Source organism: Leguminivora glycinivorella, chromosome 9, assembly GCF_023078275.1.
Source record: "Leguminivora glycinivorella isolate SPB_JAAS2020 chromosome 9, LegGlyc_1.1, whole genome shotgun sequence".
Classification (NCBI taxonomy): Eukaryota; Metazoa; Arthropoda; class Insecta; order Lepidoptera; family Tortricidae; genus Leguminivora; species Leguminivora glycinivorella.
The window spans coordinates 14,378,357-14,401,055 of NC_062979.1; the positions used below are offsets into that span (position 1 = coordinate 14,378,357).

At 42.3% G+C, this 22,699-nt stretch overlaps 1 protein-coding gene across 1 annotated transcript; it reads left to right on the plus strand.

Moving 5' to 3' along the window:
- The first annotated feature begins 665 nt into the window (after nt 1-665).
- LOC125229893 (circadian clock-controlled protein daywake-like) lies at nt 666-21,921 on the plus strand. The gene is made up of 5 exons (XM_048134831.1): nt 666-896; nt 1,820-2,057; nt 5,068-5,198; nt 12,329-12,478; nt 21,570-21,921. The coding sequence occupies exons 1-5, from the start codon at nt 839-841 to the stop codon at nt 21,719-21,721; spliced, it is 729 nt and encodes a 242-aa protein (XP_047990788.1). The 5' UTR covers nt 666-838; the 3' UTR covers nt 21,722-21,921.
- The last annotated feature ends 778 nt before the right edge of the window (nt 21,922-22,699 follow it).

Below are 22,699 nucleotides of genomic sequence, written 5' to 3' on the forward strand. Positions count from 1 at the left end.
TAAGATAAATGTAAAAAAAAAAAATTTCGCACTGATAAATTTACAGAACCTTAATCCACCTAACCTGCGATGACTTTAAATTAACATAAGTAAAAACATTTTCATCCTGACTACGCATAAAGAACCAGTCTGGCTATAAACATTCTAGAGGTGATTTAAGTTTGTAATTAGTTATTGCTAAAACATAACTAAGCAAAAAGTCACATAAACTCGTCTAACGTAACGACTATTCTAATAATATAGACTCATCTAGTCTTACAATGTATCCTTTTTGTGCAAATGATCATAGGCTCACAACGGGTGTACATCACTGCCACGTAAAAGTATATTCAACGCTCCATAACAACTGTAATAATATCTAATCCGTCGTAATATCAGGTATAAGCAGCCCGATTACATTTTTAAAAGTAATCTACGTCACCAGATACGTCATAAAGTGTCGTGTCTACTGCAAAAGTGGTTTTAACACAGGGTCATAAAGTCGCTAAGCTTCATAAACTCATAATACGATAACGCTGAGATTCTGCGATCATATATCATTGGCAATATAATCCCGTGCAGTGTATGCGCCGCACGGAATGCCGTGCGGCGCATACACTGCAGGCTTCATTACACTTCATTAATATAAGCACGTTTTAACCGCTCAATAAACAGCGAATATAACAAGTCTTGGAAACGCATTTGTATTATGCTCTCGTGCATGCATTGTTTACGTTTGCTTATGGGCGTGAGTGGTTGATGAGAGCCCTGGAACATGTAATTTTGCAACATTACTAGTTTATAAAACCGAGTAGCAGGGTACTGGAAGCGTAGCCTGTCTTCAAGTGCTGTTGGGACTATGCTAGCACTGTGCTTGGTATTGTGCGTTGTGGCATCTGCCACCGGCTTGGGTCTACGTAAGTGTTAATTAAATTTGACGCGTGCTGCTCTATCCCCCTTACCTATAAAGTAGTCTGAAAGACTTAAAAAATGCAACTGTAGACCCGTTGTGCGAGCAACGATATGTTCTATGCTATATGCGATATGTTTTACAAATCAAGTTTCCTCATAATTATTGTCATCGAATAAACTTATAGGTACTTGTGTACCTTGATTCTGGTCAGTTAAATAGCTAAGGTATAAATTACAAGTTTTATTACAAATAAATACTTTACCTAGATAATTTTAAATGTCAATGGCATTCGTAAATATTTTAATGTAGGTAATATTATTAAGTAAGTAATTAAATCCACAAGATTATTAATTTCAAATGATGGTAGTTGCTTTGGTTGAACTCATCATCAAAACACTGGTAGGTACTCACCTAATACACATATTAGGCAATGAAATAAATGTATCGATCAGTTTCAATTCGCAATTCCGCTGCCCAGTGCACAAAGTTGCTGTAAAATATTGCATACTAGCTTTTTCCTGCGGCTTCGCTCGCGTTAAAAAGAGACAAAAAGTAGTCTATGTCACTCTCCACCCCTTCAACTATCTTCACCTAAAAAAATCACGTCTATTCGTCGCTCCGTTTTGCCGTGAAAGACGGACAAACAAACAGACACACACACTTTTCCATTTATAATATAAGTATGAATACGTCAACAGTTTGGCACCCAAATAACACAAAAAACCATAGCTATCAGTATTAATAAAAAAAAGTATTGTTTACTAAACAGTGCTACAAAAAATCGAACATTTAAAATTGTAAAAAAAAACGCGACACGCTTAAGATGGTATGAAAAAACCTGAGTGTTGTCAACTTTTTTATCTAAATACAAACCTTGCTGTATACATGTATACTTCGTTATCATCGTTTTTTTCTGTTATATTTCAGCTGAGTACATACAATCGTGTTCAAGAAATGACCCCAATTTGAACGCGTGTGCCCTAAAATCGGCAAGAGATTCTCTGCATCAGTTCTCCATGGGTGACGCGAGCAGGGGTCTAGACCCTCTGGACCCGCTTTTCGTTCCGGTGATGACGGTCTATGTACCCAATGAGAACGGACTGAAACTTGTCTTTAGCGACAACTCGTTTAGCGGACTGTCAGTACTGCGACTTGATGATTTGAAGTGAGTATGTAAATCTACACTGAATTGTCATGACATCTCTCTAAAACCTAGTTTGTTCGAAATCGATTTTGAAGTTTCGTATCATCTAAAACGTTTTTCATTTCTTCACGGGTAGAATAATGTGACCCAATAATACCATAGAACTTTGTTACCACTAAATTGATGTATCTTACGGTTATATCAATTTGTCATGATAAAGCAGTGAAGAAAGAAATCTGGGTGAAGCAATCGCCGAACGATGAGACAGATCCCTCAGCGTGGTTATGGGTTGGCTAAGATCAAAAATTACAATTTCCATAATCCGTGCTACAAGCATGTGTATCCGGGGTACGCGATACAAATTTAACACGTTCAAAAACTTCTTTGGCTTAAATGATGGCGCAGCCCTACCCAATCCTTCCTCCACTTGATAAATTTCCCTGTTTTGTTGATGCTTGATACATATTTGTAATATTTGTAACTTTCTTTTTGTAAATAAATATTATATTATAATATATTATATAAGCAGTGACATGATTTTATAACACATACTTTAGTTTTCTCGAATCGTTACCTAAGTAGGTATGTAAGTAAGAGTTTATTGTGAAGACAATTTGTATTTTTGCCACATCTCAAAACTCCAAAACGGGTAATAGACTGTAATTTTTTTTTACCAATATTTGTTCGGAGCAAGGCAGAGTAGACTGTACAAACATGCACAAGTAATTCCATCAACATTTCCTGCCCCCGCTATGATTAACATAACGGGTAAAGACTGCAAATTCATGATAACACCGCTAGAAAAAGACTTACTTTGCAATTTTCACTAAATGTTTACTGGGTGCGTTAATCCAGGAAATTAAAATACTTATATGGCAAAATATATGCTAGTTATGTATATGCCAAATATGCGGATTTTTTTGACTGAATTATTTAAGTATTCTGGAATTTCTGGATAATAAATGTATTAAATAAAACTATGGAAACGGATTTTATCGCGTATTTAAAATAAATATACCACGTATATTATATCACGCCTGGTATAGCGTCTTCGTGTCGGGTCGGGTGGGGATACGATAATAACCGAAGACAATATAATGATAGGTATTTGACGTTTTTATATTTTATTTTACATAGCCAGCCCGTCATAACCAGAAAATATTTCCGTTTATAAAAATTACCCCTGCATGTTTAGAATTTTCAACCAACCTTGAAACCAAGAAGTATTAGTTTGGTTACTTACTTACTTACTTGACTGGCGCGATAACCCGAAATGAGTTTTGGCCTCCAACACAAGAGCACGCCACTTTTGCTCGGTCTTGAGCGGTATCGCGCCAGCTTTCGCCGAAGCCGAGCTCACGGAGGTCAACCTCCACTCTATCCGCCCAACGATATTTTGGGTGACCAGCAGGACGGCGTCCATTCGGTCTTCCCAAGTAAGTTCTTTTGACTGCCCGATCTTCACTCATCCTTTCAAGGTGATCTAGCCAACGGAGACCACGCTTTGCTTTCACCTATTATATTTGGCTCGGCTACCAGTTCCTCAATTCAGTTTCAGTTTGTTTACTATAAACGATTTGCTTATTAACCAGTTCCCTTCATAAAATTCCTTTCATAACGCTGACGGTACGCTCAATAACGAACTATGTGCCTAACGACGTCACGGCTTACGGACAATTAGCTCCGGCTCTTTTAATTATGAATATTATGAAAACGCCTTAGTAAAGGTCGTTTAAATAATTAAGCACAAAGCCTTGATTCATTGAACGATGGCCTGAAGGGTTAATGAGGTGAAAAATGATTTGGGGCAATGTGATACGTTTGAGGCTATTGACAAGGCGTCTGGGTGTTATGTAAGTCATTAGGCTTTGGACTTAAATTGGGGTTAGATTAGTAAATCTATCTCACCCTAGTCACCCTAAGGCGAGTTACACTAATTAGTAAAGCCAGGGGATCGGTTTTTGAATTTCGAACGCACGAATTCGCCATTCGGAAGTCTGTGGAAAACGACGTAATGCTATTTTTGAAAAAGGACGGCTAGTAATTTTAAAACTAGTGGTAATGACCACTCGTTTTCGATTCTGTTAGTAGAATTTAAATCGCTAGTAGTGGAGATATTATTGAACAAATTTCACGAAATCGAATGGCCGAGATTCAAAAATCGGCCCCCTGACCAGAAATATATGACTATTGTCAGGAGGGCGCTGTTATTCTGATGTATGGGTTGACAGTTCAGTATAGTATGAAGAAAATAGTTCTAATGAAATTCCGCAAGATGGCGCGTAGTCATATATTTCTGGTCAGGCTTTAGAAGTGTTTTGAGTCTGGGATTTTGGATCTACCTATCGAGATAATTCTTTGAAATTGCATTGTCATTACTGAAATTAACTAGCTACTTATTGGGTAGGTGTAAGTGAGGCCTATCCTCAGCCATTGGGCAGTAAAGGGCTGATATTGATGAATATTTGAAAACAAATAATTTTCATAATAATATATAACGAAAAAGAGACTCCGTTAAATAACTTGCAAAAACAGGAACTATGTAAAAATAGCCACAAATTTTCAGATGCAGTTATATGTTAATATAATAATAGATTTAAATGATTCACGGTTCGTTTCATAAGACTTATATTGACCGGGATATAAACCGTAAATACCTTTTTGATTTTTATTGAGGACCCAATATTTCAACGCAGTTGCATGCATTATGAACACGGGAAACTCGGGATCACGGTTTAAATCCCGGTCAATATAAGTGTTAATAAAATAAATAATTAATATTATAAAATATAGCATTATTACTTAATAATAGCTATAAACCATAAGCAGTTACGTACCAACGAAGTGGGTTTATTCTGCTGCTGTAAATGAATTATCCACAAAACTGCAGGAATAAATGTCTTTCTTATTTGGGTTAGCACTGATTAATTTGCACGTTATCAATTCGCGGATTAGCAAAGGAATGCTCTAGTTTACGATTAACATGGATTTCCACAAAGTAACGCCTGATTCCATTGATTCTTATTTGCAGGTTTGATCTCAATAAGAAGATGATAACGGCCGATGCCTTGGTGAATTTGGACGTCACAAGCAAATACGATCTTAGCGGAAAACTACTAGTGATTCCTATCAAATCAGCTGGCGACTCCTCTATCAAGCTTAGTATGTAGACAATATAAGGCCTGGGGGGTTATCATGACGTGCTAAAGCCGTTCAGTTTAGGTTGAGAGACAGGGACGGAGCTATGTAACTGCTATAGCTGTGTCCCTTATCTTATCTTATCTTAAATCTGCGGGGGCCCTTACGGATACACTTCGACCCATCGGGATCTTTTGTGCAATTACCCCCTACGATCCTAAGATCCTTCAGCTATTCAGGAGCTTCTCGACCATCTCCACGTATCGGATGATGAGGCTCATGGGTAGCTCTCTGAAGTCCTTCGGTGCCAGGTAGCCTGCTCCAAAGTTCTTCATTCTTTGTCTGGCGAGGGCGTGACATTCACACATTAAATGTCTGACGGTCTCTTCCTCTTCGCCACACATGCGACAATCAGTGTTGTCGGCGTGTCCCATCTTGGCCAAAATTCCTTTGACCCCGTAATGGCCTGTGAACACCCCCGTTATAATTTGGAGTTGTCTTTTGCCTAGCTTCCCTAGCTTTTTGCTCCATCCAGAGTCTACCCTCTGCATAAAGAGCTTTGAATGCTTCAGACCAACCAGGGCATCCCACTCTTTTTGGTGACTAGCCTTTGTTTGGTCTTTCATAGCCATTCTGATGGTTCCTTGTGAAAGGCCCACATAAGGTTCCGGACCTATGAAGTTGTCTTCAGATCCGGCCTTGGCAAGTTCATCAGCGTTTTCATTGCCAATGAAGCCTTCGTGCCCCGGTATCCATACCAGTTGCACCTTGTTTTGCCTTCCAAGCTTGTTAAGAGCTTGGATGCCGTTTAATACCAGTCTAGAGGTAACTCTGGGCGATGTGAAGGCTTTGAGTGCCGCTTGACTGTCGCTGAGTATATAGATAGTCTTACCTTGGATTTGTCTAACTATATTCTCATGTACACAGGCAATTATTGCATATGTCTCGGCTTGGAAGACCGTGGCATAATTGCCCATGCTGATACTACCACTGTAGTCATTTGCATAAATGCCTGCGCCCGTACCAGATGCCATCTTGGACCCGTCTGTATACCAGATGATGGTGTTGTCATCAGGGGTGGGTGTCTCCAGCCCCTCCTTCCATTCGGCTCTAGTATGGACTTTGGTTTTGAAGTTTTTGTGGAAGATGAATTTCGGTTGCATTTTGTCGCAGCCCATACTCATCAGCCTTCCCATAGAATTGTTGTATTCCATGCTTGTGTGTTTAGTCTTCGGCATGCTATCGCTCCAGAGGCCTGTTAAAGCCAGCCGGTGTAGCGATTTCAGTGCCTCAGACTGTATCACTAGATGTAGCGGCGGGAGATCCAATAGTACCTCCAATGCTGCTGTTGGCGTCGTTCTGAACGCACCCGTTATAGCCATGCATGCTGTCCTTTGTACCTTCATGAGGACATCCTTGCATGTGCTCAGTAATGTCCTTGGCCACCAGGCCAGGCTTCCGTACAGGATTATAGGTCTCACCATCATGGTGTAGATCCACCTTAGTACCTTTGGGTTTAAACCCCATGTTTTGCCGTAAGCTGACCTACACATTCCAAACACTCTAAGTGCCTTGGCTGTGGTCAGTTCGACGTGTCTTTTCCAGTTCAGTTCTTTGTCTAGTGTTACCCCTAGATATTTCACTTCATTGGAAAGTTCAAGTACCCCCAAGTTCAAGTAGTATAGAGCCTTAGTTGCTCCATGCCAGTAAGGGCCCTTTTCCTGGTAAACGGTACTACCACTGTTTTGCCTGGATTGATGGAGAGTTGTTGGTGGTTACACCACCTCTCCACTTGCCTCAGTGCTGTATTCATGATTTCTGACACCGTTCCCGGGAATTTCCCGTTTATGAGTATCACTAAATCATCTGCATAACCCACTGTATATACTGGGCCCTTATTTAGTTCTTCCAAAAGTGAGTTCACTACCAGGCTCCATAGAGTCGGAGAGAGAACCCCACCTTGTGGACAACCTTTTGTTGCTGTGGCTAGTAATTCTTCCCCCATGAGGGAGGACTTAATTAGCCGGCTGTTCAACATATTACCTATCCAGCGGCAGATGGTAGGTTCTATGCCATGTTTGAGTGCAGCATTATTGATTGCACCATATGTGGTGTGATCAAAGGCACCTTCGACATCCAGAAATGCAGCAAGACATAGTTCTTTGTTTTCTATGGCCTGCTCCGCTCTAGTTGTCACCAGGTGTAGTGCTGTCTCCGTGGACTTGCCCGGCTGGTATGCACATTGCAAGCGGTGTAGTGGATGTCTCTTGAGCGGACCATCCCTGATGTGTCTGTCCACCAGTTTCTCCAAAGTTTTAAGGAGAAATGATGATAGACTTATGATGGGCCTATATGATTTGGCTTCTGTGTAATCCTCTTTGCCTGGTTTGGGCAAGTATGTTACCTTTACTAACCTCCATGCACGTGGTACATGTCCGAAGGCAATACACGCTTTGTACAGTCTACTCAAGTGGGGTATAAGTACGTTAGCGCCTTCTCGTAGTAGTATGGGGTAGATTCCATCTGGCCCCGGGGCTTTATATGGCTGAAATGTCGATAATGCCCATTGTATTTTGTTGTGGTCTACTACCTTTTTCGACGTGTCCCAATTATGCCTGGTCGTGCGAGTGCACTGTTCCGTAACACTAATTGGTTCATCGTCTGGTACACTCTGATTTATTATCGAGCCTGGAAAGTGTGTGGCACACATCACCTTGAGGGTCTCTAGCCCCGTTTCAGTCATTCCACCATCACTCCTTCTAATAGAGGTGAGTGGGACTGACTTCGTTGTGGCTAGTGCCTTCGTGAGTCTCATGCCTTCCGGAATGGAACCGATTTGATCGCAGTGGTTTTTCCACGCTTTCCTTTTCGCTTTTCTCACTGCCTTGCTATACTCTGTGAGTTTTCGCGCGTAGAGCTCAAAATCATTACTTCTTTTGGCATCGTTAAAGACAGCCCTAGTTTCTTTCCTGAGTTTTGCTATCTCCGGATTCCACCAGGGTACCTTCTTCGCCAGGATTTTCTTTTCCGGGCAGTTATTTGTCCAAGCCGTATGGACGGCTTGCCTTATTTTGTCAGCTTCAAGTTCTATGTCAATAATAGAGTTTAGCTTACCATTGGGGTTTCCCAGGTCCGCCTTAAGGTCATCCTTGAACGATAACCAGTTGGTATTCCTGGGATTCCGTTTTAGTATAACTTCTACTTTGATCTTAGTGGTATACCTAAAGCATATATATCTATGGTCCGATAAAGATATCTCCCCAGAGACATGCCATGAACTAACTTTATTACTTGCGTTGTTGGACGCTAGCGTTATATCAATGACCTCACCTCGCCTAGCATTGACGAATGTCGGCTCATTGCCTTTATTCAAGAGTTGTAGTGAAGAGCTTACCAGGAATTCCAGTACCTTCTCTCCTCTTCTGTTGACATCCGAGCTTCCCCAGATGACGTGGTGTGCATTCGCATCGCAGCCGATGATCAGGTCAGTGTTCGCCCGGCTGCCGTAGTCGACGAGATCCCGCAGTTGTGTGGTGATGGGATCCGCCGCCTCGTAAGGAAGGTAGGCTGATGAGATGACTAGTGCCTTACCCCCTTTATTCTGGATCTTGACCGTGGTCAGATCCCTGGAACAGAAAGCATTTAGAAGCATAGCATCAATGCCGGTTTTAACATAAATACATGTCCTCATATTACTTTCGGAGCAGATATACAGTATCGTCCCGCCAGTACCATTCAAGCCTCTTATCTCTCCCTTGTAAATATATGGTTCCTGAATAAGGGCAATGTCGAACTTGTCGCTTTTTAGCTGCCTGGCCAGAAGGGCAGTGGCGGCCTTATTGTGTTGTAAATTTATTTGTACACACCTTAGCCCCTCCATTACGGCGGTTAGTGTTTGGTGGTGCTGAGATCAGCGGCCACCTCCTGGACCGTGTTGTCGCAGGACATGGGCGAAGTGGTGCCCTCCAGGTAGAGTTCTTCCAGACCGCGCAGGTCCTCCGAGCCCGCCATCGACGAGATCGGTGACGACTCTCGGGCCCAGCGCAGCCCAGCGAGACTCTCCCCGACTAGCACCACTTCCCCCGCCTCCGACCGGTCCCCAGCCACCTCCGCAGGAGCGCCAGGCGGCGCGTCCCGCTCCGGGGCCTCCCCGTCGCCGCCCCCGCGGCGCCCGCAGCCTTGTCGGCCGCCGAGTCCCCCTCCCCCCGTCCGTACCGGGCTCCACCCCAGCCTCTTCATGCTCACGCTCCTTCCCCGTCTCCAGGAGCTTGAAGTGGCTGGTGTCGAGCCCCGAGTGCAGAACGTAGCCGGCCTCCCTGATGACGTCAGCTGACACCTGGTCCATCAGGACGATGCGCCTGGTGTTCAGCTCCGACATCACGGTGTCGACCACCTTCCACTCGTCGGTGCGGAGTTTGGGGTTGCGCCTCTGCATCACCCGCAGAGCCAGCGCCACGTCCTGACTGCCATCAATCGCCGTACGCCAGGCCATCTTGACCGGTTTCGGCAGATCTTTGGCAGCCACGACTTTCAGGCGCCGCCCGCCGATCTCTCCTCTTCCGATCACCGAGCGGAGCCATCCCACTGCGTCGCTTCCTCCGCAGGTGATGTGAAGCGCACCCCCCGTGACAGCACCTAACGTGATGTCGGGCATAGTATCGGCCGCCTCGTCTAACGCCACGAGCAGGACGCTCACTATGGCCGACCTATGCTCCAACAACACCTTCTCCTCTGGAAAGGTCACTGGGACGATGGCCATCTTCTCGCTCGCCGCTACCTCAGCGAACGTCCCCCCCACCCTTGTTCGCTTGTGGTCGCCAGCGAGCAGAGAAGAGTCGCCACTGGCCCCCAGTGACCTCTTAGTTGCCTGCCTCCCCGCCCCACTAGTGGAGGGTCCGGCCCCCTCTTGCGCGTCTCGGTTCGCCCGCGCCTTCGCACGCCTCTTCTGCCTCCTGGTTGGGGCTACTCCTCCACCCGACTGCGCATCCACACCCTGGGGTGCAGTAGCGTCGTCAATGGCGCCCGGAGCCGCCCCACCAGAATTTGGAAGCGGCACGTCCCTCCCGCAGTTGGCCGTTGCTCCGCGGCCCATCCCCCAGCACCAGCGCTAGTCGGCTCCCCGAGGGGTGCTTGCTTTGCGCCCCCACTCTTCAACCCTAAGGGAAGAGACGGGTTGGTGCTGTTGGGATGGCCAGCTCCGCCGTGGCCCCTACGCTTGGCCCCCGTCCTAGCGGACGTCCACGTGTTGCCGCTGCCAACGCTCGTGGATCTGTCACAGACAGCCCCACTAATCGCTGGTGCAGCAACCTTTGCGCTATGCGCCTTCGCCTCATCCCGTACGGGTACGGCGTCCCCTCCCCCGTCGTTACAGGTACTTTTGTATCCATAAAAAGACAATGAAAAATTTCAGCAAACTGGTTCCCCACCCACCACGGAGCCACACATTTGGAATGCATTGAAGCATTAGGGCTACCAAGTCTGCTATAGTAATCCAGGATGCGTTGTCCGTGAATCCGCACGGTGCCAAAACCCTGGTCAGCTCCTCAGCCGACGCAGTGAATCGTGCTCCGCCGATTACAGACCCCTACACCCCAGAGAACTAACCTTGTGGCCATCTGACTGGACACGGCAGCCGATTGATCCTAGCTGGCTAGACTAAGACCGCCCGTGTGAGATGAATATGGAGCCAAAGGAGCTTCGCCTAACAGGGATAACGACCGCAGACCCCTGCTTCGCCTAGACTCCCAGGATCTCCTTCTCCACCCGTACGGGTCCCCGCGCACGGCACAAACACGCGGGTGGCATTCTACCGCCTCCCATCCTTCTTTGTGGATGGGAAGCCCGCTGCGACATGCCACGTCATCGCCTACGGCTGATTATACGGGATACGGATCGTTGTTTGCCATCACCATCCCACCCCTACAGACTCGTCCTCATAAAGAAGTCAAGCCTACAGCGGCGTCATCATGATGGCAAACATTGCGACCCATCTGAGGGATATGGATAGGTTGGGATTACACTAAGGGTGTTTTACAATGGTTCACTCACTTGGCCCAGTTGGAGGTGCAGTCATCCGGATGACAACACCTACTTCCGGTCCTTGTGTCTGCTCCCTTGCAAAACTTGCCCTACGAAGGTTCAACTGGTTGTTTCCGTTCTTACCTGTTTCTACGGTAGAACCAGGCAGTTAACAGGCGGTAACCTCGGGAAGGAGCACAACCAGTTTTGCCTCGGGGATCTCTGCAACCTGTGCTACTCCCGAGACCATTCACCATGCCAGCTACCGGACAGGTATCTGACATAGAGACAGACCCACCGCAAGGAGCGACCGGTCGCAAATTATCACTTGCACATGGACCCGCCTCCGCCCAAGCTGTGTCCCTTTCTCTCAACCTAAACTGAACGTCTTTAGTACGTCATGGTAACCCCCCTGAGTGGACGCTTGGAGCGGAGCGGTCGGCGGAGCAAGCAGCGGGACGGGCGTGCGTTCACCCTAATTAATGCAGCGTCGACTCAGGTCACTTGTATGAGCTTTAAGACGATACGATACAGGTCAATTCTCCATACAAACGCTCTCGACTATTTCCTTCCTGGTTTTTAAAAATAGAGCAATGATTTTTTTCAACACAGATTATTATTATTTTTATTTGTGTCGGACCGTTTTGATTTTTATTGCTATATTTATTTTATAAGACGCTAGAGCCAATCAAAAATTTCTAAAAACGGCCTTTTCAATATGGCTCAAAAAAAGGTGTGATACTCAAGATCGGTAACAATTAGTCAAAAAATCTAAACGGTCCGACACAGATTATTTCATTGTTATTCAGATTCTCAAATTTCGTTCCGTTTAAATAAGTTTTGAAGGAGGAAACAGTCGAGAGCGGAACCTCGATTTTAAATAAATCTAGTTAATAACACCAGTATATTTAACTGAAATTTCCAAATTGAAAGGGGGACTCCTTTCCATTTTAGCATTTTCGCTCCCGTAGCGTCTTAATTGTTTGACATGCACGCCGCTCGCTCCTCCCCGCTGCACGACCAAAATGAGCGCGCACTCAGGACTTACCCTTAGTGTATTGTTTTGTTAATATAATACATATACATTAGGTTTCTGGTTTTTTTTTAATTACAACTTATTTCTTAAATAATTTCAGAAAACGCTAATCTTCACATCCGCTTCTGGTACGAGCACATCGATGGTGACGATGGAAAAGTTCACTGGAAAATAACAAAACACGACATTAAATACGAAGTGGAAAAGGCTAGTTTTCGGCTAGAAAACTTGTTGAATGATAAAAATATTGGTAACTATGATTTTCATCATTAGCATACATACATACATACATATAATCACGCCTGTATCCCATAAAGGGGTAGGCAGAGCACATGAACTACTAAGTTTCAGTACCACTCTTGGCAAAAAGGGGTTGAAAGAAATCCCAATTGTGACATTGCAGTGACAGTTTGCCAGCCTCTCGCCTACGCCACAATTTAAACCCATATCCCACAGTCGACTTCTACGACACCCACGGGAAGAAAGGGGGTGGTGAAATTCTTAAGAGCGCTATGACAAAAAAAGGCGACATATTGTAAAATGTACAATATTTATCGGCAAAATTGTACACTTTACTCATACTAAAAGACAGTAAAAGTACTTGTTTCAGTTAGAAAATCTAATTAACTGTCGGTTTATTAAAAAACATATGGAAGAAAATGCTTTTTCAATTAGTAATGATTTTTTTTCTGATGCTCGTTTAGGAAAAACCGCGTGAAGCACAGATTTCGGAGCTCTTATTATGTACAATTTGATAAGCTCACTCACATAAATGCGGTAAATTTAAATTCCTAATATCTTGTACTTTAGGCCCATTAAACAATATTTATCATTTAATCCTTTGAAATTGAGAAATTGAAAGTAAAACGAACTCAATTTTGTCTTGAAAATACATCGAAACAAGTGATCATTTCTCCGAAAATCTACATGTTATCGAAGTTATTTTAGTATATAAATAATCTGCACAATGTGCTTAAATTGCTGTTATCCACTTGTCGTTATAATATTTTATCATGATTTTTTTCCAATTTTTTGAAAACTAGCCTTCCTGTCGCTATTTTACCGGCGACGGACGCCTGCGATTTCAGTGCCGCGCCGGAGCTCGAGGAGGTGAGACGTATGTTGCTTCGCTCTCCGAGTTTTCATCGCAAACGTCGAGAATATTTATCGTTGTGTGGGTCGGACGCCTTGTTTATACACGGGCTATCCTCGCATTGTGTGTGTGTAAACAGCGACCAACGAATTTGATCCTAGATCCGTAAATATTTGCTTTTGTAATATTTTGTTATGTTTGAATGTTAAAGTATTACAACGTTATGATGATAAATATGCGAAAATTACAATACGGTCAAGATGATAAGACACATCAAGATGGTACTCGGGATCTGATGATGGAGCCAGAAGGTGGTCACCAGTACCAGTGAACCATGTAAGTAAACGACTTCGTGTTTAGGCTCGTTGGGTTCGTCTCAACAAGACCTTTGACAAGAGGTGGTACTCAGGGTCTGATGATGGAGCCAGATGGTGGTCACCAGTACCAATGAACCATATGACTAAACCACTTCGTATTTAGGCTCAATGGGATCGTCTCAATAAGACCTTTGACAAGAGGTGGTACTCGGGATCTGATGATGGAGCCAGAAGGTGGTCACCAGTACCAGTGAACCATGTAAGTAAACGACTTCGTGTTTAGGCTCGTTGGGTTCGTCTCAACAAGACCTTTGACAAGAGGTGGTACTCAGGGTCTGATGATGGAGCCAGATGGTGGTCACCAGTACCAATGAACCATATGACTAAACCACTTCGTATTTAGGCTCAATGGGATCGTCTCAATAAGACCTTTGACAAGAGGTGGTACTCGGGATCTGATGATGGAGCCAGAAGGTGGTCACCAGTACCAGTGAACCATGTAAGTAAACGACTTCGTGTTTAGGCTCGTTGGGTTCGTCTCAACAAGACCTTTGACAAGAGGTGGTACTCAGGGTCTGATGATGGAGACAGATGGTTGTCACCAGTACCAATGAACCATATGACTAAACCACTTTGTGTTTAGCCTTATTGGGTTCATCTCAATAAGACCTTTAACAAGAGGTGGTACTCAGGGTCTGATGATGGGACCAGATGGTGGTCACCAGTACCAATGAACCATGGAACTAAACCACTTCGTATGTAGGCTCATTGAAATCGTCTCAAAAAGACCGTCGACAAGAGGTGGTACCTACTCAGGGTCTGATGATGGAGACAGATGGTGGTTACCAGTACCAATGAACCATATGACTAAACCACATCGTCTTTAGGCTCATTGGGATCGTCTCAATAAGACCTTTGACAAGAGGTGGTACTCAGGGTCTGATGTTGGAGCCAGATGGTGGTCACCGGTACGGTACCAATAAACCCATGTAACTGAACCACTTCGTTTTTTTATGTTATTCAAATATGCGAGTTGATTTTTGGTGACCACAATCTCTCTCCATCATCAGACCCTGAGTAACACCTTGAAGTAATGAGAATTATATTTGACTTATTTTATCATCATATTAATATATACTTTACTCTAATACTTATCATATAACAAAAGCAAACATTTGGGATGGGATCTACTTAAATATGATCACAGTTTATAATTATTACTTTAAATTTTTAAATAAATTTTAACGTAATTAATATTATTTTGCGCTATATTCTAGTCTTTTCGTACAAAATAATGTTTATTAGAAATCAAAAGTTTATATCGAGATAGTAGATTGTGGTTGTTATCAAAATTCCATAGGAAGGATCAAGATTGTTTTGTCCATTATTGTAGTGCGAGCGAGTGATAAGACGTGCTAGAAAGGGTCGGCATATTGGGCTCGCGCGGCGGGTAAAATACCTAATTTCGCCCGACGCCGAAATGTTATAACGCTCTTAACCCGTCACCACACGGGGAATTAGCATAATTATGCTATACTATATAGGTACAGAACTTTTATTTAGTCGTTAGCAATTATTTACTCACACAGGATGAATATTTATATAGGTACCTACAATTAAACAAAACACATGTCAATTATGTCACATGTGTAATATATTATCGCAGGTAATAAATAAACAACCATTTTTCATAATTGCCTATCTATCAATGCGTCCGCAAATGCAGGCCCAGCCAAACTCACAATTCTTACCGCTCCGTGGTGAACGAAATTCAATTGGGAGTATAGATCTAAAATAGAAGAGCAATAGAGGAATTAAATACGCTATGGAACGTAATCGAACTTGTCTACACACATTTGGTTTTGTCGTATTGCCTTTACGTCTGTCAAAATAATGAATGGGTTGCGGTCGCATTATCGCGTGGTCGCGTCAGTTAGTACAATGTAAGCACCACAGTAAGGCACTGGTCCCACCAAGAGCGAGTAAGCTATGAGCTGCTACCGGCTATAAAAACGAACAAAAGATAGTCGCTCCCGTGTAAGTAAAAGAGACGCGATGATAGCGCGGGCGAGTTATAGTTCGTAGCCGCCCACTGGTTTTATCAGTGCTATCAGTCAACGCAGGGCAGCTTGTGGCGAGCTGTTGGACAGCGACCCCACGTACCCGAGTGCTCCTGGGGAGTTCTGTTACCTGTACGGTGGGTGGGTGGGACAGGACTCTCTACCTCTGGCTTGCCTTGGCTGGCCGTCCAGAGTGGAGTCGTTAGGGCTACATCTACATGCTCCAGGGGTAGAAGTGAAATGCTCCAGGGGTAGGGTAGAAGACGCGAGTTGGTACAGTGGCTTGGCAGCCACTGGGCAGAAAGTGGTGTACACCTCTCGACACCCTTGAGTTCTCACACCGGTGTTGCCCTTGAGCCATCTTGGATGTTGCTTTTTTTGGGAGCCCATCTTGTGGGGACGAGTCACCGTCTGCCAGAAATAAATTTTTTTTAATTTAATTTTTTAATTTATTTAAAGAAAAAAAAACACAGTTACATAGTACTTTAAATTAAATTTTCGCCAAACTGTGAGACAGTTTGTTGGCGTTGGATACCGTTTTGGTGATAGCTTACTCGTTTTGGTGGGACTAGTGCCTAAAGACTGGAAACATTACAGCCAGGCTGCGAGCGGCGTTTCGATCGGCGTCTAGCGTCAACGATTGTCATTTTAGCTAGGCCGGCTGTCGTAGTCGTAACAGATCCATACTGCGTTTTGATTGCCATATAGCGTGAAAGATTGTCCTTGGGCCAGGTCGGTACGTTGGTGAACAGTAGTACATTTCTGAACACCCATCCGTCATAACAGTTCACTCGGTCTGTGACCTCCCGTTTCAAATATTTCACCCATGATGACTAGCGTCTCGCCAGTGAAAGATTGCTGTCACCGTTTTCCTTAAACGTGGAAAGAATATTAACTTTTTTGTATTTTAATTATAAAATGACTTAATTCGAGAAGGTATATGGTACCTTGGTAGTTGTTTCATCTAAACGAATAGTGATTTTATCTAAGATTACATATCTAACATCGATTTATTTATTTAAAAACTTTGCAGTATGCCAGTGACATGCTAAATTCTACAAAAGGTCTGCCTCTTGCCGTTAAATGTCTCAATTTTTTAAATCGCAAATCGCAATGATCAAAATAAACCTCGTCAGTAAGTCTCGTCAATAAACCTCGACAGAAAATTCCAGAAAAACGTGAAATGAATCGTAACAATATTACAAAAGTAACTTGGTCATGTGATAAATAGGCGAGAAATCGGTTTTCGGTAAAAAAACCGGCCAAGTGCGAGTTGGACTCGCCCACCGAGGGTTCCGTACAAACTTTCAATGGTTAAAATAATTATACTACTTATACTCATATTCATTTATTCATATTTGTAACGCCATTTTACACATCAAGATTTGATTTAAAAAAATAATATTTATACAGCAATAATACTTAGAAAATAAATAGACAGAAGATTAAAATTACAAAAAGTTAGGCAATATTCACATAAAAAATGCACAAAAATATTTTTCTAATTAGGTAATAAAAAAATTGTCATTAGTGTAGAACGGGTGCTCGACCAGCCAATTTTTTAAGCGATAGGTACTTAAAGTTCGACACACTAGGCGCTTCAACCACATATTCATCATACGGCAATTTATTATAGACGGCAGGGTCCATCACATGTGTTAATTTGACCGTAAATTGGATTTCGCCAATTTACGGTCGATACCTACTAACTTTCCGGCATTTCGAATGTTGTACTTGGAACACATGTTATTAGTTTTGTCACAGAATATATTATGTATAATAGTACAAGTACGGAAGGCTCCTTTGATGTTCACAAAATGATGCCATTCTAAATTCTTACCTACATTAACAAACGGACCGCACGCGAGCAGCCAACATTGAATTTTTCCCCTCACTAGCTCGGAAACACGTGTTTTGTCCTTCAGTACCAGCGGGTAAAAACGCATTTTACCCACTAGTGAGTGGGTAAAGTAATTTGACCTTGAATAAATTCAAATGAACTGCTTTAAAATTGATAAAAGTAGGTGAATCTAGTAATAAAGATCATTTACCACCTGTGGAACTACTGGAAGCAGTGATAAACGCATTTCTTGCGTTGTAGTTTCCTCGCTACAGTGAGGGGAAAAGTTTTGTGTTACACTCGGGTGCAAATGTATTTTACTTCTCGTGTGTTAAAAAACTCGCAAGTTCAGGATTCTATAAATAACTCGCAAGTTCATGATTCTTCAAATAACTATTATACAAATAACTATTATTGCGCCGCGCGAAGGTCGTCGCCAATGAATGGGCCGCGAACTCGCGGCCGCTGATATGTACTTGTAGCGCGGCGATAGAATCGCGGAGTGAGCCGCCCCTGGTTTTGTATGCTGCCAAGTTCTCTCTTACATAAATGGCTACCTGCATGATAACTATTTAATTGCAGGCAGTGTAATGAGTGTAAAGCTAGGAACATACTACGCGGACGTCCGTCGTAAATCGACCGCGACCGCGACCGAACAGTGTGCACGGAACAAAACATCCAGGGAGCCAGATTTCGAACGGACGTCCATGCGCTCAAGGCCACCGATAGTTTGCACGGTTAAGTGTATATTCATTGTCCAGATCCCCGTCCGCGGTCGATTTACGACGGACGTCCGCGTAGTGTGTTCCTAGCTTAAGGATTCTTATTTTTTAAAGAGTTCTTTGGCCGGAGTGTCTACTGTCTACAGGTACCTGAGCAACGATCCTGACAGCTCGTTTCTGAAAGCGAAAGACCCTCTCCCATTCAGGACAACATCCCCAGACTAGACCTCCGCAACGTACTGTATTAATAAATGGACAGTGGCGAAATAGCATGTCCGGGCTACTTCTGGAGCCACAGACTTTGCAACTCGACCTAAGGCAAAGCACGCACTGCCCCGACTACCACACGGTTTATCTACTTGCTGGTCCCAGTTTAAGCCCTGATCAATCTTTAAACCTAGGAAAGTAGTCGTGGATGCCTGTTCAAGTATTTTCCCATTAATTATGAACTATCAACGGCGTGGTCATGCGACCCGAAAGATTAAAATGCACAAAGTGTAATTAAAATGTTGGCAGCCTGTATCGCAACTGGAGGACCTACGGAAGTAATTAGGACAATAGATCCTTCCTCCTTCCTTCCTCCTCCTTCCTTCGGTCCTTTAAGTCGTCGGCACCCAGGCCCCTTCTAAGTACAGGTTTGTACAAGTTTCTAATGAGTCGACTCGGCAACGCACGTGTGCCACTCCTTGAGTGGCAGGCGTCCATATGTAACAGTGACCGCTTTCCATCAGGCGGACCGTATGCATGTTTGCCACCTACGTGGTACAAAAAAAAATCTCGACGAATTCACCTTAAACATTAAAAACTAAATCAAAATCGATTGATTCGTTCGGGAGCTATGATGCCAGACAGACATGTCAAGCGTCAAACCTATTATTATTATAACACTCCGTCGTTTTTGCGTTGGTGGTTAAAAACAAGAAAGCTCCTTCAAAACTATAATAAAACACAACTTTCTATGAAAATCGGTAAAGTGCGAGTCGGATTTCGACATTTCCATACAAAAAGGTCATGAGCGCCTGACGACATGTGATAGCAACGTACACTAGATTTGTACTTTAAAGATTTTGCGTATATTTTGGAAACTATAAGAGATAGAGCAAATAGACTTCAGATTTTGGTTGTCGGTGGCACAATTTTTTTGTTTTAGTATATATACACCATTTTTTGGACCTATTAGGGCAATATTATGGTCAGTGCAGTTCTAAACAGTCTTAAGCGCCTCTTTTTTAGTAGGAACTTAAGTCATTTTGGCAAATGATTAAAATTTTTAACAATTTCTAAACAGAAATGAATTTCTTTCTACCTGTCCATGGCGCTCACAAAATTTCAAAACATTTAGTAAGTATACTTGCAGCGGCAGTGAGTGAAAATCTCAATTTGAGTTTTTTTCTCTTAAGTCCGACTTACGCTTGACTGTAGATTTCTAATAGGTTTTCCTGTAATCTACAGGTAGAGGGCTATCTCGTGTATTTTTTTGAAAATTTTACGCTAAGTAGTTTCGGAGATAAGGGGGGGGAATGGTAATTTTTCTTAAATAACTTCTAAATTACCAAAATAAAAACTATAAAAAAATATATTTGAAATGCTTATAAAATGCTCTTTCATTTGATATGTATCACAATATAGTTCTAATAACTTTGATTTTTAATTTTCAATTTTACCCCCCAAAAGTGCCCCTAATGATTAAATTTCGTTTAATTTCATTTGATTATATTACATGTCCGTCTTTGGGCCACAGGTTTACATACGTGTGCCAAATTTCAAGTAAATCGGTCCAGTAGTTTCGGAGAAATCGGCTGTGACAGAGGGACAGACAGACACGCGAGTGATCCTATAAGGGTTCCGTTTTTCCTCTTTGAGGTACGGAACCCTAAAAAGGGCGCGATTTATGATTCATAGTCGCTCGGCAACATTTGAAAACCGATAACAGTAAAATTGGACAATTTATGAACAAAGTGGGCGTACTGATGGACAAAACAACGAGTTTGCGTGTGAGTTTAGTTAATTGGCGATAGATATTGTAGGGATTAAGTCAGATACGTGAGAATAAAAAAATATATTATAGGAATAATAAGAACTGTCGGTATAACCAAAATGACAATCTTTGGCGCTCTGCAGCGTACCTTATATATTTCTCTCTATCGCTCTTCCGTCTTCCACATTGGTGTGATAGAGCCAGTATCGTATCGTTTGCACCGAAACGAGTACCACTTTGCCTAATCAGTTTTGTTGTCACGCTTTGCGTATACCGGCATTCTATGACATTCTACTTATATCATTATGGAAAATCATCTGCCCATTAATTTGATATCAACGCAGCATGCCTTCGTCTCCTATAGCTCTTTATCGCCCGTCATCTCATCATTCACTTGCTTCCATTTCATATCACCTGTCACACATTCCATCAACCTGATCTTTGGCTTTCCTCTCTCGTTTATTCCGTCCAAATTCATTCAATTGCATTATAATTATAGTAAATATCATGTAATTCCTGCTTTGGTGCATTTTGCCGGAAGAATTAAACAAATCTACAAACCACTAACCAAACCACACTGGATTTCTTCCAGTTAACCAAAGGTTAACTGGAAGAAATCCCTTAATGGTATAAGTTCGCCTTTGTACAAATGATGTGTGTGTTCTTTTTTCTTTACTGTGTGTGTTCTTATCTTTGTACAATAAAGTGTATTACTACTACTACTACTACCACTACGGTATCATAGTTTAGTGTGTAATCTATCTTATTTACATGTCTCTGTTTCTAACTATTAGTGTTTACCAGCGGCGGTGCAAACAAAACATTGGTGGTTTTATTCAGTAGGCATCAACTGTTGTGTTCAAACATTGCGTTTCAAAGGATTTATTTACGAAAACAACGTAATTTAACGCACACTCTGTTATTATTATTACACCTATTCTTTGTTCCCATGGAAAGGTGTTTACATTGCGGTTGCTTTTGTAAACATTATTTAGATTGTTTATTTACATCGCTGATAAATAAATGAGTAGGTACGACATGAATACTATGTTGTTACAAAATTTTACAAATTGCATCGATTCCTAAGAGTCCTGCAATGTTCTGACAATAACAGATCTTTTGTTCGGTAATTAATTTAATGCCAAATGCCAATGGAAATCCAAGCACATATTTATTACAACATATTTCTAAAGAAAAGGAAAAATTGAATTCGAGTCCAGCAATTTCGAATTTTCTGCTTGATAAAAAATAAGTTTACTTTTATTTTCATTTGCTGAAGGTTTGTATCGCTTTGTTTATTACCTATAATTATAATCTTTTTGCTTTTACAGGTGATCAAGTGAACCGGTTCCTGAACGAAATGTGGCGGGAGATCGTGGCCGACGTGGGCCCGTCCATCTGTCAGTCTCTCAGCGCGGCCGTAGTCCAAAACCTGGACAAACTCCTCACCCAAGTCCCCTACGACGACCTTTTGCCAGAATAATTGATGTTGCTAAAAAACTAATAAATAAGCGTGGAAGTTTAATAGCTCGTCAAATTTTTTCCTTCTAGTGATATGTCATTAACGGTTGGCTACTGCGTTGCACGGGGCCAATAAGAAGCAAATTCTCAAGTTCTCACGTGCGCTGCTTGCCGTCGCCGTGAAATAATAAAGCTCAATATTTATAAAAAATATTAATTATTTTATTTAGAATAACATAAATAGCACCGTGTGCGTGAGCAATCGACTGATAACCAGACATTGTAATTTTTCCAGCAATTTCGGAGCAGCATGGTAGAAATAAAGGAATTCGTACATGTGTGTTCTAAGTATAGAGTAGTGTGGAGAATTAAGGCTCATATTATTGTTATTTATCCTAATTAACTATTTCAGCTGGCATATGTCCGATGCGATCAAGCGATCCTATAAAGCGACAATGCTGCACCAAAATTTCTGGAAAAGTTGCGATGTCTGCTGATAACAAAAATGTTTTTTAAACAAATTAATTTTAAAGAACGAAATGACAACTAAAAAATTATGCTTATTAAAATGAACAATATTTTATCGACATCCATGCCACATCGATTAATTGGTGAAAAAAATAGCATTTTGCCAAAACAACATTGACACTGACCTTACTATTGACCGAGTCAACGTGCTGGCAGATATTTGCAATTCGTATTTGACCTTACTAATGACGGTATGCGTAAATATCTTTCAAGGCTACCTTTACAAATTACCGAATTAATATTTTTTTTTGCTTAGATTTTGTCTAAATCTATCTGGTTATAACCAGACATAGATCTAGTCTATCGTGTTTGTGTAAAAACGGGTATAATATTTGTTACGTTTTAAAACTTGTATCAAAAATACATTTAGATAATTATGTAAATTGAGATAGGCACAATTTTGTATCTGTTTAGCACTGTTTCTGTACGATGTCAAAATGAGGTTTGTTTTTATAACTTTTTCCTGGTATAA